The sequence below is a fragment of the Castanea sativa genome, chromosome 1, assembly GCF_040712315.1.
Source record: "Castanea sativa cultivar Marrone di Chiusa Pesio chromosome 1, ASM4071231v1".
Lineage (NCBI taxonomy): Eukaryota > Viridiplantae > Streptophyta > Magnoliopsida > Fagales > Fagaceae > Castanea > Castanea sativa.
In genome coordinates, this window is record NC_134013.1 from 57,579,398 (window position 1) to 57,596,119 (window position 16,722).

At 34.7% G+C, this 16,722-nt stretch overlaps 1 protein-coding gene and 1 long non-coding RNA gene across 8 annotated transcripts in view; both read left to right on the forward strand.

Annotated features, from left to right (window-relative positions):
* The first annotated feature begins 3,533 nt into the window (after positions 1–3,533).
* LOC142610699 (ras-related protein Rab5) overlaps positions 3,534–16,722 on the forward strand; it is a 42,399-nt gene continuing 29,210 nt past the window's right edge. For 2 of the 7 annotated variants that reach the window (XM_075782644.1, XM_075782637.1), the window contains exons 1-5: positions 3,546–3,750; positions 3,856–3,933; positions 6,149–6,316; positions 6,698–6,746; positions 7,800–7,873. In XM_075782644.1, coding sequence (XP_075638759.1) covers positions 3,706–3,750; positions 3,856–3,933; positions 6,149–6,316; positions 6,698–6,746; positions 7,800–7,873 — 414 coding nt within the window. In that variant the 5' untranslated portion in view covers positions 3,546–3,705. Of the gene's footprint in view, positions 3,751–3,855; positions 3,934–6,148; positions 6,317–6,697; positions 6,747–7,799; positions 7,874–16,722 lie in introns of all 7 variants that reach the window. The other 5 variants (XM_075782621.1, XM_075782629.1, XM_075782605.1 and 2 more) reach the window with 4 other exon arrangements.
* Positions 7,900–16,565, forward strand: LOC142610736 (uncharacterized). The gene is made up of 2 exons (XR_012839866.1): positions 7,900–11,957; positions 12,183–16,565. It is a non-coding gene; the product is annotated as an uncharacterized LOC142610736 (long non-coding RNA).

Below are 16,722 nucleotides of genomic sequence, written 5' to 3' on the forward strand. Positions count from 1 at the left end.
ACAGTGTCGTGGATCGATGAGCCAATTGCTGTATCAACTGTGTACAAACCGCGGGTCCAAGATCCCCATCTGACAGTTGTTGCATATTTGACACACGTGCAATCATGTTAATAAACCATTAAGCAAAAGTACAAAAATTTTAAAAAACAAAAAAAGATGGGAGAAAGACCACTATTTAGCATCATCCAATCATACAACCATAGGACTAGATGCAACATATCGAAATCCCTGTCCATCCAAATTATTCAACTAGCAAAAATCTTTTGGCGTCATACTAGAGACCAAAGATCAAATCCCTCCTACGGATGGAATGAAGGAACGGGAAGGGCCCATCTCCAACTACATAATGAGAGGAATGCAAAGAATGGATGAAAGAACCATTCTAAACATCCTTAAACTTATGCATAATCACTTATGCCACACACCTCATGCAAACATATAGAACACAATTGCTCCAACCTTAATCCATGACAATGATCTACTCTTTCTCAGAGAATTTTATCAAATAATATTCTCATGTAGTTTAATATAGTGAAAGCAAAAGAATTCTCATGAAAAGAAAGGGGGGGGGGGGGTACAAAAAGCCTAAAACTTGTTATACTAGAAAGATAACCTTCTATCCTATATATTTTACAATAATGTGAAGCTACTATCTCCCTCATTAGTAGATGTTAGATCCTTAATTCCTCAACATATAGCAGTGATAGCAAAAAACAGAAGGATTTAGATACGCAAAAAATAGGAATGAACTGCAAATATTTGGCATCCACATCCTTAATTCCTAAATGAATGCTCTTTTGTTTTGATTGAGCAAAGATGTAAGATACCTCCACTTGTTCTTACACTAGTTACAATTCTGTCATTACATATCCTTAATCACCACAATATCTATTACATGAACTCATTTCTTTAACAAAATAAAAATAAATTTACCCATGACAGGATGAGGATGATGATGAGGATGTTGTTCCAAAGCCAATAAAGAATTTACTTGGGAAAACATACATGTTCCAAGATGTTTTACATTTTTCCTTTTACTTTTACATTAAAACTCAGGCAAACACACACTGGGTTTCATTTTACCTTTTTCATTGGAAATTAGGAATTTCAAGCAAATCCAAATCAATGCAAATTAGGCAAAATCTAATAGAGAAAAATTAAGAACTCTTTAGCCTCAATAACCCAAACTCAAATCAGAGTACATGCACAACCCAAACTTAAAGGCACAATCCAAACTTAACTCGGATTAAATGCAAAGGCAAAACAAATTGAACTCATAATTTAGAAATTACCTTAACGCGTTTCTAATCCTTTAACTCTGAAGATGGATTAGGTTGAGCTTCGGCTATGGTAAGGGTTATGGTGAGAGTTACAGGTCACGGTTGGGTTAGGGTGTGGGTTTGGGTTGAGCTTCGGCCTACGGGGTAGAAAGAAGACAGCTTGAAGATGGATTGAACTTGGAAAGGGTGTACTAAACGGATGGGGGGAGACTGAACAGACTGAGGGAGACAATGGTGGCTACTGATCAGACTGAGGGGGACAAACTGTTTTGGAGATGTTACATTCAAAATTCCATTTTATTCTACATATAACTCGATTTCATTATTGTCGAGTTTTGAACAGTCCAGCTGGAATATTTTATTGCAAAAAAGCCATGGTGGTGATCCAACGTGGCAAAAACGTGATAGAAACTCGACTTTAGCATTATCGAGTTCTTTATATAACCCGATTATTGGATGATTAAGTATCAAAACAGGGACACACCCCTATACAGTTTGGAAACAAGGACATATAACTGTTTTTTTTTTTTTTTGGCTCAATAGGGGCAAAAGCCCATTTTCTCCCAAGTTTCTCATGTGACGAGTTGTGAGTAGAAGAATTATAAACACCACTTTTATTGCATCACTCACAACTCGCTATATGACCAAATTGTGGTCCTAGCATTTTTTATCGAGAAATTTGGTGTTAAATGTTCCTAGCATTTTATGTCAAGAAATTTGGTGTTAAATGTTGTAGAGTTTCTATAAGTTGATATGAGTCTCCTTCAAGTATACTGAACCTGAAAATCATTTGGTTTCAAATATACTTATAGCTATCTTGCTCCAACCTATTATATTACGGCAAAAGACATAATCAATATGTAGTTTTAGTTGCATGATGATTTTTTTTTATCAGTCATATAACTTGTTTAAATAATACATATAAATCTAAAAAAAAAAAAATACATATTAATAGTTTTATAAATTATGACATTCATGACCTTTGATATTGTGTTTTAAAACACTATTGCAGTTATAATAATAAGCTCTCTGAAAGAAAACATTATAATAATAGTGTATTATCCTTTAACACTCACAACTCACCACATTGACAAGTTGTAGCTCAAATTGTACCATTTTATATAGCACCAGCATTATCCTATCCAAAAAGCTAATTATTACTAACTTCATCACATGCACTATGCACTTGCGATGAGGCTTTTATTTATTTATTTTGAGTTTAGTGTAATTTTTCAATTTGAATTTATTTACTGTAAATAAGGTTACTCCGGAAGGTATTTCTAAGAAACTAAAATTTAGAATTTGAAATGGAGCAAACTGATAGATTTAGTGTAAGCTAGTTTTAGGAATAAAATATATTAAATGTGCGTAAGATATATTTAAATAGAGAGTGCATTAATTTTTTTTAAAAAAAATTTCTCTAGTAGCTTTTTTTAAAATTTTGTTGAATTACAATTTTAGCCATATATAATTTTTTAAGAATAAGGATTATTTAATTAAATTAAGGGTTTTTTTTTTAAATTTTGTTGAATTACAATTTTAACCATATTTTTTAGGTATTTTTTAAGAATAAGGATTATCTAATTAAATTAAGACCACCGCACACCTTTGGTGTGATGGTCACTCCACAAGTATAAGTGTTTGTAGAGTATGGGAGGTAAGGATAAGGTTTAAGTCTCTAAAAAAGAATTTCACATATATACACTTAGATTATGCTATAGTAGAATTTCTCTAATTAAATTAAGAGTATTTTTGACATTTTTAGAAGGTAGAATAAGTTTATAACTAACTTTCTCAATTTCCTTAATATAGATAGAGACAGAGAGATTATACACAAATCACAAATCACAGCCGCGCACATTACTCAATCCAAAAAAATGAAAATGGTAAATTGCAAATTATACCCTTGAAATTTGGGGTTGACTAAATTTTACACCCTAATATTTTAGAAATTTGATTTTACACGCTGAAGTCTGGTTTTGTTATTGTAGTAATTGTGTAGTGTTGGTTGAGACTAAGTCAAGGACTTAGGGCTATCACAAGTAAAAAATTGATCCAGTAACACCTAAGGGTAAATTGCTAATGAAACTAAATTTTAGAATGTAGAATTAAAATTTTAAAACGTTATAATGTAAAATTCAGTCAGCCCTCATTTTCAAGCTTGTAATCTGTAGTTTATCCAAAAGAAAAAGAAAAGTACGCCACGGTGTCACTTGCGTGAAGTCAAGTGGATCTCTCTTTTGGATTCAGAAACAAACAAATAAAACCTACCAGCTAAGCTGAACCCAAAAAAAAACAACAGCTACAAATATTCACAACCCAGACTCAGACAGTCAGACTCAGAATTTCTCGCCGTTTCACTCAAAAACACAAACAAAGGTTTCTCTGTTTTGTTCTTTCCATTCATATCTGTTGATTCCATTCCATGGCGGCTACTACGATCGCACACAACACTCACAACGCAAAGCTGGTCAGTCTAATTTTCCCTTTCTTCTCTAGGGTTCTAATTATTTCTTTCATTTTTATTAAAAAAAAAAAAATTGGTGGGTTTGTGATTTGATCTCATAATTCTCAGGTTTTGCTGGGTGACATGGGCGCTGGTAAATCTAGCCTCGTCCTGCGGTTCGTCAAGGGCCAATTCCTTGAATTTCAGGTTCTTTTTCTTTTTTTCTTTCTTTTAATTTAACTATTTGTTTTTTCTAATTCAGCAAATGGGTATGCTTGTGTTGATAGAAATCTTTTAGGAAGAAAGAAAAAGAAATCCTTAAATAGCCATCTACTTGCCCATGTAGGTGGAATTCTATCTAGCTCCCTAATTTTATATGTTAAAAGTATGCGTATAAATGATTAAATTTGCCATATTTCAATAGGTTAAGTTTTTGGGACAATCGGTAATTTGACATGGTATCAACTCAAGAGTAGGTCCTAAATTCTATCCTTGTCTCCCCCACTCTAACTCCTATTCAAAATCTCATGTGTTGGGCTAGTTGTAGTTGTAGGCCTGTAAAAACAGGTATAAAATCTTGTTTATGCTTGGTTGAGCTTGAGCCTAATTTTGGGGTTTCTTAAATGAGAGTGAATTTGGATGAGCTTATTTTGCTTTTTATAAAATAAACAGTATAAGGATGCAATTGTACCTGAAAAAATGTGAGGCTCAAAAAGGCTGTGCATAAACCCGAGGTTTTAGCTTTAGTGGTTCCTAAGGCCTCATAATATTCCTAAGGTCTTGGGTTCAAAACCTTTAGCTAGCATCTTGGGACCACTCCCAAGGGATTCATCCTTGTAATGGGATGGGGAGACTACACATACCTGAGGGAGTAGTCAAGTGCTTAAAGACGTAGGGATACCCTTGTTATCACAAAAAAAGAAGAAGAAGTTGTGCATAAGCTGATGGTGAAAATACGTTAGGATTTTTAACTAAAATCAAATAGACCATGAGCTAGGCTGAAGCTAATCTTCTTGTTAATGAACATGCTTTTGAGCATAAGGCCCGAGGATAAACAAGTCGGGCCTAGGCTGAACTTAAGAACCTTAATAAGCCTTGGTATGGCTTCAAGAAAACTTACAAAATATCTAGGCATGTGGCTTGGGTCGACTTCTTTACAATGCTATTTACGTGGAAATAATTACTTTTACATTTTATGCTCTTTAAATGCAATTTATTCTTCTTCTTTTTTTACCTGTACAAAGCTTGTTTGTGTTGTTGAGTGGACTAACATGGAATAAGTCAAGCCAAACTGCGTTCAAGCAACTTGAATTTTTAACAAGCTTGAGTTGAGTTTGAACACCCCGTTACTTTTGTCAAGCCATGTTTGAACATGCATTTCTTGATGGCTCAGTTATAGCCCTAGCCAGCTGTAGGGCTGTAATTGAGCTGAGCCATGCTGAGTTGAGTATTGAATGTTCAAGCTTGGCTTGAACTTGAAAAGGCATGGTAAACATGTTCAAACTTGGCTTGGCCACAATTCAACAATGCTTGAGATCAGTTTGTCAAGAGCCTGCTTGACATCCCTAACATTGCACTTGTCTTCTCAAAATTTTGAAGTTAGATACTTGGCAAGATCCATGAAGAGAAATTCTTATCTAAGCTAAAATTTAATTACAAGCCAAATATTACTGGGGGGGTATTATGTGCAAATTTCAGAAAATCTAAACAATATGGGCAAAAAAGTATTAAAAGAAACCTTAAAAATCCCAATCTCATATAAGTTGATAAAGCCCTTGAAAATTTTATCACTATCAATGAGAAAGGGTAACAAAGAGTAAGGACCACTTTTTTTTCCTAAAGGACCACATGCATTTGGTAAATAAATTAGGATCACTGTTCTTGGTAAGTTAGGACCAGACATTAAGATATTTTTGTGGGTCTTTAAACTATCAAACCCACGAGCCTCACAAATGAGCTTATATCAAGCCTAAGTTTTGATGTTTATCTTCAAGCCATATGTTCATGAAAAATAATAATAAAATTGTTTGAACTTGGCATGTTTACCAAACAAACTTCAGAAAAGGAATGAGCTTGGTTTGTTTCTAAATAAACTATCATAAACAAACTTTTTATGTGCTGGTTGGGTTGTTTTTGAGCAACTCAGTTGCACCCTAATATTACTGGATCGTTAATGAAATATGTAATTTCCTACAATTGTTGGACAGGCACTATGCCATTGACCTCTAAGATCAAATGGTACTTCCTTCTCCTATAAGATGAATGGAGGGTGAGATTGCGGGTTCAAAACCTTCAAGATGCTTGTGTAACTACCAGTAAAAAAATGTTGGACAATAATTTTTTATGCTGAACAATTGGGGATGGTGCTTTTGTATTTTTTGAATGTTTATTTTAACATTGGGGTTAATGATGTTGGTGATAGGAATCAACCATAGGAGCAGCGTTTTTCTCGCAAACGCTTGCGGTGAATGATGCAACGGTGAAGTTTGAGATATGGGACACAGCTGGACAAGAGAGATACCATAGCTTGGCTCCAATGTATTACAGAGGTGCTGCTGCTTCCATCATTGTCTACGATATCACCAATGCTGTATGATTTTTTCTCCATTCATGTACAAGCCTATTTATATAAGAAATATGCATGTAAAATTAATGCGTGCAGTTCTGATGAGTCTTGCTAATGATTTGGTTGCATATGATCAAAAGATCAAATATTTGTTCTTTGCAACTTTTTCTCAATAAGCAAATGAAAGTCTCAATGAAATAGAGCTAAATGATATGCTTTTTTTTCGTTTTAATTTTCAACAACTCACATGCAGCAAATGTGTTTTCACAAGTTCAAAAAAGAAAGATTTTGAAGATTGTATCTGGTTTTGTGGGGGTGGAGTGTGTGGTAATATGGTTGTGTTTAAATATTTTGCTCTCTTCTTACTCAGGGTTTTCATTAATATATATTTCTTTTGATTTGTAGGAGTCATATGCACGGGCGAAGAAGTGGGTACAAGAGCTTCAGAAGCAAGGTGCTTATTAGTTAAGGTTGAACTTGCTTATTTTGAGAAGAAATAATTTGTCAAAGTTGAAGAAAAGGCATAAGGGCATGTGTTCCTCTTGGCTATTTATTCCATTATTCTTGTTTTGTTATCTTTGGATTATATTTGAGTCTCTCTAATTTCAACAAAGATGGAAATTACCTGTTATGTAGTAGCCAAGTCTTATGTTCTTTTTACTAAAACCATTACTCAATCTACTCTTTATAAACAACAAGTTTCTTTTCTAAAACAAAAAGTCTCTTGACAAATAACATTCGTGGGTGCATACTTATAGGACTCTTGTTGAAGCCTAACTAATTCTAAAACCACTTATTTTAAAAAGGGGGAAGATAAAAGATGGAATGAGAACCTACTCTAACATTTTTAATAAATTAATATGAAATGGAAGGCGAAACAAACTTTTAAAGATAAAATAAAAAATTTACTGTACTTTTTGTTCTTGAGATGTTGTAGGTTTTCCGATTAGGTCCTTAGATTTTATGAAGTTCAAATATCATCCATTAAATTTTTAATTTTATGCTATGTAGTTATTCTACTCAAATTTGATGACGACGGCATACAAAAATTGATGTGGCTCATCTCAAAATTTGGCATGCCATCAATTTCTATTATGACTTTGTCATTTTTAAGGACGGAAAGACTCCATTGCTAACAATTAACAATTTTAGAGGCATAATTGGAACTTTAAAATCCAGGGACTAAATTAAACCAGATCCTATACTCAAGGACTAAAAGTATAGTTTAGCCTAAAAAAATAGGATTTCTATGAGTCAAATTAGGGTTACAGGAAACATTAGAAAAAATGGTAATATAGGGAAGTTTTTAAGAATATGAGGATTGATAAATTGAGTCCTATGATTCTTCGAGATTATCTAAAGTATTAATTTAAGGTATATTATTATTTTTATTATGGAAATTTTATCTGTTCATTTTTATTATCTAGAAAAGAACATTCATGTGTCTGAAGGGTCAATTTTTCTGAGTTAATGTAGCAATCATGCACTCATTTTGGAGTTGTTACAGGAAATCCTAACATGGTTATGGCCCTTGCTGGAAACAAAACTGATTTGGAAGATAAGAGGAGAGTTACAGCTGAAGTAAGTACTGTTTTTCTATTTTATTATTATTATTATTATTATTATGTAGTTTTTGTGGGGACTCTTTGATATGCATTGTCATTTGTTTGACTAAAGTACACTTTTAGCCCTTAAAGTTTGAGGTTGTTTTCATTTTGACCCTTTATGTTCCAGAATTCTCATTTTGGCTCTTCATGATTGATTTTGTTTTCTTATTGGTCTTGTCATTCATTTTTGTTAATAATTGGGTCCATTAAGTCTCAAATAAATGCCATCCACTAAGACATGTTGCCCATATAAGTCCAATTTTGTTACTCATAAAAAAAGGTCCAATTTTGTCAATAATATGATCATTAAGTGCCGTCCATCAAGACATCTCGCTCTTATTAGTCCATTTCTGTCAGTAATCTGACAGTTAAGTGCTAGATAAGTGCCTTTCATTAAGACATGTCACCCTTATAATGCCAAGGGTCACCAGAAGACTAATAGAAAGGGACGACATGGTCAATATGAAAATGGAATCAAACATAAAAGGGTCAAAATGAAAACAATCCCAATTTTTAAGGCCCGAAAGTGTACTATAATATTATTTTTGTAACTTTCTTCTTTCCTGGTACTCTTTGTTGCGTTCCATTGCTGACAAAGTTTGATTTTAGTTCTTTTTCTTAGTTTAAATACCTTTTGCTAACTTTAATCATTAGTTCTTATGAGTTTTACTTCTTTCAACCAATCTTATTGGTTTTTAGCTGCAGCTCTTATCGATCTGAATAATGGCACATGGTTGAGGTTTTTGATGCAGGATCTTATAGTTCATTATCTAATGACTAAGAATCTAAGGATTTTTGGGGCTAGTGTTGGGGAAACTAACAGATCTGATGCATATCTGTAATAAGATTAGTTCTATATGTGGTGTTTTGGGCTGGGATGTAGTGATTAAGGCTAGAATCATAGTTGTCAATATCGTACGAAACGTGATACATAAACATATGCTTAAAATGAGTCTTTTTTGTTAAAATTTGTACTTTTATTTGAATCTAACAAGTTGTTAGGCTTGTTTTTAACACAAAATTATTAGGTTACTTAAATTTTTTTTTGAGGAACTATTAGGTTACTTAATTTAGCCTAATAAAATAACATGTCCATAAGTTTTTTTTTTTTTTCTTTCTCCTACAAAATTTGGACTACACACTTATACTTCACTTTTATACTTTCAAATTTCTTTCTATACTATGAATAAGGTATTAACTAACAATATAATTATTTTTTATTTTTTTCATTATTGTTATAAGTCTAAAAAACTAAAATGCCAAGAAGAAATTTTTTTTTTTTTAAATTATTAAAATAATAGAACAAGAAGAGATAGCAAACGTTGATGATGAAGAAGAAAATTTCAATGAAGAAATAAGTTTGCAAATTGATGAACATGATGATAACATTGACTTAAATGAAGTTAATTAGGCAAGATGATGAATATGATGAAAATAAATTATTATATTGGGTCATTTGTAATGTATTGTCACTCTTTAAGTTTAATCAATTTGAATGTGTAAGTTATAAACAAATGTTAGTTTGATTTATTTAGTTAGTTTGTTAAATATTATGACGGAAAGTGATGAATATATTAGTTATTAGTTGAATATATTCAAAATTTATAATGAGTATACCCTTTATATACATATTACAATACGATACACGATATAGAAAAATCAAAAATCGATTCACAATACGATTCACTATTTGACAACTATGGCTGGAATAATGTGAGTCAAGGGGCATATCACAGCAAACAGCAAATAAAGAGAAAAGGAAACAGAGAGAAAGATGAGGAAAGATCAACCTAGCATTATACTAGGGTTCTTGCCAGCTTGGGGACCAAGTTTTTCTAAGTCGATTGAACATACAACTGAAGTAAATTCAAAATGACCTATATACTAACCAGAACTTAAGACCCTACCCATAATCAACCTTAACTAACGTCTTGTTGTGAATGGTACAAACCAGAACACCTGACTAAAACTATTAAAAATAGGCTAAAATGCACATTTGGTCCTTAAAAGTATTGGGTGGAGGTTGAGGTCATTGGTACATGATCCACTAGGTACGCGTGTAACTTACCAAGAAAATAAATTGATATGTTTTAGTTTTGTCCCTCTTATTTAAAACGTTTCAATTTCCATCCCTAAACAATTTCACTGGAAGCAATTTAGTTGTTTTATACATTTGATTGGGTGTTCCGTCCCTGGAATCAGCAAACGAAGAGGCCACAACAAATGCTATCACTTTTTTCTAATTTGTGTGGTATGAAAAAGGCTACCCCAGGGAACTTGTTTGATTAAATGTATGAGTTTTCTCTCCACCCCATTTCCCACCACACCAACCACAAACATGTCAAAGTTGTGGTCCTTGAAAATGAAGATGAGTATCATCATGGTTTGTCCTGGCTGGAGCAGGACCTCTCAACTGTCCTCCCCAATTTCTTCCTCTGCCCACTCTCCTACAATATAGGGCTCCACCCTCTCCTCCAAGAAAAGGCTCTGCCCTTCCCTCACCCTCTCCACCATCATTGTGGCCACGAATTCCTAACTTCCTATTCCCTTTTTACTGTCTAGTGTAAAAGAAAGCTCCATGTAATTCATCAATCGGTTATCTCAAACCGTCTCTGTACTTGGTCTATTTTGATATGTAAGGAGCATGTTAGAAGCTCCATTGGGTCACAAACTAAGCATAAACTCAAGAGATAGAGTTTTTTACCCTAAGTGCCAATCAACACTTAGGGTAGCCGCATGAATGTGACTGCTGATCAGCTGTAAGAATAGGCCAATTGACACTTCAGTTTGCACTTCAAGTGCTGATCCAACCATGAGCCTGCCCTTGCTTCCATCTTTCTTCAGCAGCTTCTTAATAGTTAGATGCGCGTCTTGGAAGCTTGTAACTTGAATGGGAAGTTCAGATTAGGGTTTATTCATGTAGCATGGTCGATAAGTCAAAGTTAGTTAGTTACTAGTGGAACATGCATGGATTAGTTAGATCAGTTTAGGAGCTCATTTAATTTAACACATGCTAAATATGAGAATAACCATATTTAACATCTGCTAAATGAACAACCCGCGAAAATGCATTTTTGGTCCCTACATTTTGGGCCAATTCTCATTTTGGTCCCAAAATTGATTTTGTTGCAAATTTCATCCCTAAAAAAAGAAATTATTTCTAAAATGGTTCCTGCTATCATGCCACTAACGGAAACCTCCTACGTGGCAGACGAAGTGCCCTACTTGCTGACGTGGCCATTAAAATATTATTAAAAATAATTATTTGGCATTTCCAAATACCACATCAGCATTTTAATTAATAAAAAATAAAAAGCCCAGAAAATAAAAAGCTAGGTTAGAAAATAAATAAAAAATTTAGAATAAACATTAATCTAATTTTTTTTCTTACTTTTCATTATTTTTTTCCCCGTAAGAACATACATCCTCCAGCCTAGAAAATTTCAAAACCATAAAAATTCACATCTGGGTGGACTTTGGAATCCTTTGGTCTTAATTATTTCTTAATCTAAATGAAGAACACACAAGTAAGAAGAGAAAACAAAATCAAAAGCACTAGTACTATTACATTCATAGGTTCAAACACACACACCGGTATTAAAATCTGAGCTTGAGATGATAGCAAAAACCCAGATTGAGCGAGAAAAAAAAAAAAAAAAAAATTTGACAACAAACATTGCAACCAAAATCACAATGTTATTAAACTCTCCATCTCTCTATTAACATAAACCCAAAAAGCGAACACAACCAACAACTGATTTGTGTTTCACAACACCCTCCAACAACCAATCGCAACCCACAAATCCAAACCAATCCACAACCACCACAGATCTGGGGCTTCACAACAACACACAATACCCACCACCAATCGATACACCCACGAATCCAACCGACCCACCATCCAAACTGATCCCGCTGCCTTCACTCATCCATAAAAGCTCCATGGTCGGGCTTGAGAACCCGATTTAGACCAATCCGATTCTAGAGCACTCAATCAGTTGGGAGAGAGAAAGATCAAAGAGAGGGAGAGTGAGAATCAGCAAATTCCTAGAGGGAGAGTGGATATGTGGGCAATGGTGTTTGGATTGTTTGGAGTTAGCTGGGTGATGCCGCAATCTGTAGTGGGGCTATTAGCATGTTGGCAAGGCTCTTTTCTTGATTTCTTAGACTCTTGTAATTTTTGTTCTTGATTGTTTAACCCTTGCACGCTCCCTGTGTACTAGGTTGTTTCCTTTTTTGATATCAATAGACATCTTACTTATCAAAAAAAAAAAAATTCCTAGTGCTTAAAGTGGTTGTTCATGGAGGGAAGAGAGAAAGTCTGTGTGAAGAGAGAGGAAGAAGAAGAACAGGTTTAAGGAAGAAAATATTCCGAAAATTCTCTCATGAAAAAAATGTTTTAAATAATTAATATATGAAAACTAATTTAATTAGAATGAAAAGTTAAAAAAAAATGAAAAGTAAAAAGAAAAATAATTCAATTAGATTAATGTTTATTTTACATTTTTTTTTTCTGACCTAGCTTTTTATTTTCTGGGCTTTTATTTTTTAATTTTTTATTAATTAAAATGCTGATGTGGTATTTGGAAATGCCAAATAATTATTTTTAATAGTATTTTAATGGCCACGTCAGCGCCACTTCAGCAAGTAGGGCACTCTGTCGACCACGTAGGAGGTTTTCATCAATGGCTTGATGGCAGGGACCATTTTAAAAACAATTTTCTTTTTTTAGGGATGAAATTTGCAACGAAATCAATTTTGGAACCAAAATGGAAATTGGCCTAAAATGTAGGGACTAAAAGTGCATTTTCGCCTTGTATATATACTCAACTTGTAACTCCTATCTTATTATTGAATGAAGTATAACCACGTTGTTGCCTTTTTGTAAGTTTCTTTGTCTTGTCTTTCTCTTGGAGATAGAGATTTCCTAGAAGCAATCTCATCTCTCTCGAAGAAGTCACAGCCTATTCAATCCATTCACCATTCCCATGCAAACCAAACCCTATTCGCATTCCCTTGAAACCTTAGCTATTTTCTCGTCAAGATCTCATGTCAAACCCTTAACCTGCCATCCTCCTAAGCCCTAGCTGAATTCCGAACGCCCTAAACACCAAAGTACAGCAACTAAGCCCTCAAGAACTGAATTCCCTCATCAAGGAACACAAACCCAAGTGTGTTCCTTACATGACAATTCAATATGATAATTTTTTTTGGTAAAAAGAAAAAGTTGTTTATAGTTAATTTCTTTTTTTTTTTATAGGTAATAAGACTTTTATTGAGAAAAAATTGAACATCATGTTCACAATGGTGAACACTTTGAACAAGAAAACAAATACTAAAAGATCAAGAGCTAAAAGAAATAGAAACTAAAAAATCAGATACAGCAGTACAGTTCGTACACCCCCAAACACGACCCCAAAGAAACAGAGTACGAAAAAGGAGACATTTTAGATGTTCTAATGTTCTCACCTTGTCTTCAAAAATGCAAGTATTACGTTCTTGCCAGACTAACCACATTAAACATTCCGGAACCATATTCCAAATGGTTGAAAGATGCTTTCCAAACCAATTTCTCCAAATAAAGAAAAAAGAGCCGATTGACCTTGGCATTACCCACTAGATCCCAAACGCTACAAAAGCTTCACACCTTAAGGCGTGAGAGATCTTACAATGAAGAAGAAGGTGGTCCACTGATTCCCCATTGCAGCAACATAAGCAACACCTATTAGCTAAAGATTGACCTCTCTTAACAAGATTATCAATGGTGATTCCATCATTAGTTTTTGTCCATAAGAAGAAAGACACTTGTTTAGGCACCTTAGTACACCAAATACACTCCCAAGGATAGACATCAGTGTTAGGACTAGATAATAACTTATAAAAAGAGCGCACATCAAAAACACCAAACATAGTCAATCTCCAGACCAGCTGATCACCCCCCACCCCTCAGCATAGAGGAATAAATAAACTCAAAAAAGGAATAGACAGTGGTTGCCTGCCAATCTTGAGGACCATGACAGAATAGTAAATTCCAGCTCCTACCTCCTTCTAAAGTAGATACGAACAAGACAAAGACCCATGCTTCTTTAGATAAAGAGCAAGCATACATAGTAGGAAAGAGTTCCTTTAGAGGAGTAGGCTCGCATCATGGGTCATGCCAAATATAACATGGCTACCCTCCCCTACAGTATACAGAATCTAGCTAAAGAACTTCTCTGTTCCTTCTTTAATACTCCTCTACATCCCACACCCGTGAGAACCTCTTACCCCTCTAGTGCACCAGCCTCCTCTTGCCTCCCCATATTTGGCTGCTATAACCTGACGCCATAATCTATTATTTTCTTTCCCAAAACGCCACAACCACTTCCCAAGCAAAGCCTTGTTAAACAACCCAGCCCTTCGGACCCCCAAACCACCACACTCAATTGGCAAGCATACCTCATCCCAAGCAACTAAAGGATACTTAAAAACATCCTCTGAGGCCCCCCAAAGGAAATTCCTCTAAATCCTTTCTAGCTGCCATAGCCTAAGGGATAGTAAACAATGACAAAAAAGTAGGTGGGAAGACTTAATAGAGTACTTTTTAACAAAGTAAGCCTGCCACCTTTCGACAAATAAAGTCGTTTCAATTCAAACAGCCATTTCTCCATCTTTTCTATAATAGGATTCCAAATTGACGAATCCTTATAATGTGCCCTGAGAGGCATGCCCAGATATCTCATAGGCAGAGTGCCCACCTTGCAGCAAAGGGTTTGAGCCAAACCATTCAAATTCCCAACATCGCCAACAGGAACAATCTCACTCTTGCCTACATTAACTTTCAGGCCCGTAATAGCTTCAAAGAAGATCAGCACCATCCGCACGTATAATAATTGTTCCCTAGAAGCATCATAAAACAAAATAGTATCATGAGCAAAAAGAAGGTGAGAGATATGGATACCACCATGTCTATGGGACCCCACTTGAAAGCCACAAAAAAAGCCACCATTTTCTGTCCTCTTCAATAGTCAACTCAACACTTCCATAACCAAAAGAAATAAAAGCGGAGACAAAGGAGAACTACCAAAAAAACCCACAGGAGATCCATTGACCAGAACTGAGAATTTAACTTTAGAGGTGCATGCCTTAATCCACCTACTCCACGTTGCCCGAAAGCCCATCCTTTCCATAAGGTAAAATAATGCATTCCAGTTCACATGATCATAAGCCTTCTCAATGTCCAGCTTAATTATAACACCAAGAGTACCACTCTTCAACTTGTTGTCTAAGCATTAATTGGCAATTAGAACCGAATCAAGAATTTGTCTCCCTCCCACAAAAGAATTTTGAGAGTCAGGTATCAATTTATCCAAAACCTAGCCTTTGAGCCAACGCCTTAGCCAAAAACTTATAAAGGTTGCCCACAAGACTAATAGGACGAAAGTCTTTAATATTTACTGCCTTAGTCTTCTTGGGTATCAAACAAAGAAAAGTGGCATTAAGAGATTTCTCAAAAACACGCTGTTTGTGAAAATCTTTGAAAAAAGCCATTACATCCCCTTCTAAAACACTCTAGTGTTTCTGATAGAAAGTCATAGTAAACTCATCTAGCCCAGGTGCCTTATCACCTTCTACCTCCTTGAGAGCCTCAGTAATCTCCTCCTCAAACTCTCTCTCCAAAATAGACCTCTTAGTTTCGTCTAGACAAGCAAACTCTAACCCATCAATAGTAGGCCTCCAAGCTTTCAGTTCCTAATATAAAATCTCTTATAAAAATCCACCACTTGATCCGTAACATCTTACTCATCCTCAAAGAGAACGCCATCCACCTCCACTCCCCTAATCTGGAATTGGAAATTCTATGAAAGAACCGTGTGTTGTTATCACCTTCTTTGATAAAAAGAGCCTTGGACTTCTGCCTCCAAGGAATCTCTTCCAAAGAATCCAGAAAATCTATATCAAATTTAACCACCAACCTTCTAGCCCTGTCCTCTTGAGTCAACACCTGCATCTCCTTTCATGTCAATGTCTAAAAGCTCAGTCAGTAGACTCTTTTCTAAAAGCTACATCACCAAAAACATGCTTGTTCTACAATTCAGAGATGCTCTTCTTATCCAGAGAGTGATGCGGATTCTCAATTTAATCTTGTTTTCTCTCTCATTATTAAATTAGTTTTCCTTTGAATATTTTGAAAAATATGGAAGTTGTGCCTAGGTCACGTATAGTTTGCTGAAATTTCCAATACTGATTTAATTATCTTTTTATTTCAAGTCTTTGAAATTCTAAACTGGTGTTTTTTGCCTTTGTGGCCTACTCGATTTTTGTCTGGCAATGAATGTATAAACATTTGCTTTTTGGCCACAAAGTGACAGCAATAAGAGCACCCATAATTAATTTTCTGGAAATTACAGTAGAGAAGGTTCAACCTAAATAAAAACCTGTTTTAATCCTAAAGGACTCACACCTAAACCTTTAAAACCACACAAATTTTATTTCAATTGAATTTCAAACGGGGGCCCATAATATAAAATCTTGAATGGACAAATTTATGAAGTTGTAACAAATTGATCTTCAAATGTGCTGCATCATCTTCTCTCTTATCTTGTAGTATTTTCTCTACCTCCATGACTTTATTTGCATGAATTTGGTTAGTTTAGTGTGAAGTTTTGGAATGGCTTGGATGGAAACATTCCCATGCTTTCTGTCAATTCTAGACGTGATCTTTGTGGATGGTGGAGGTGTTTAATTTGAAGTTGCAACTAACTGTTATTGAATCTTTGACATTTAGAACCACAGTTACAATTTAGCATTGACACATCATGATTGGAGTTTTATGTAGTGTAT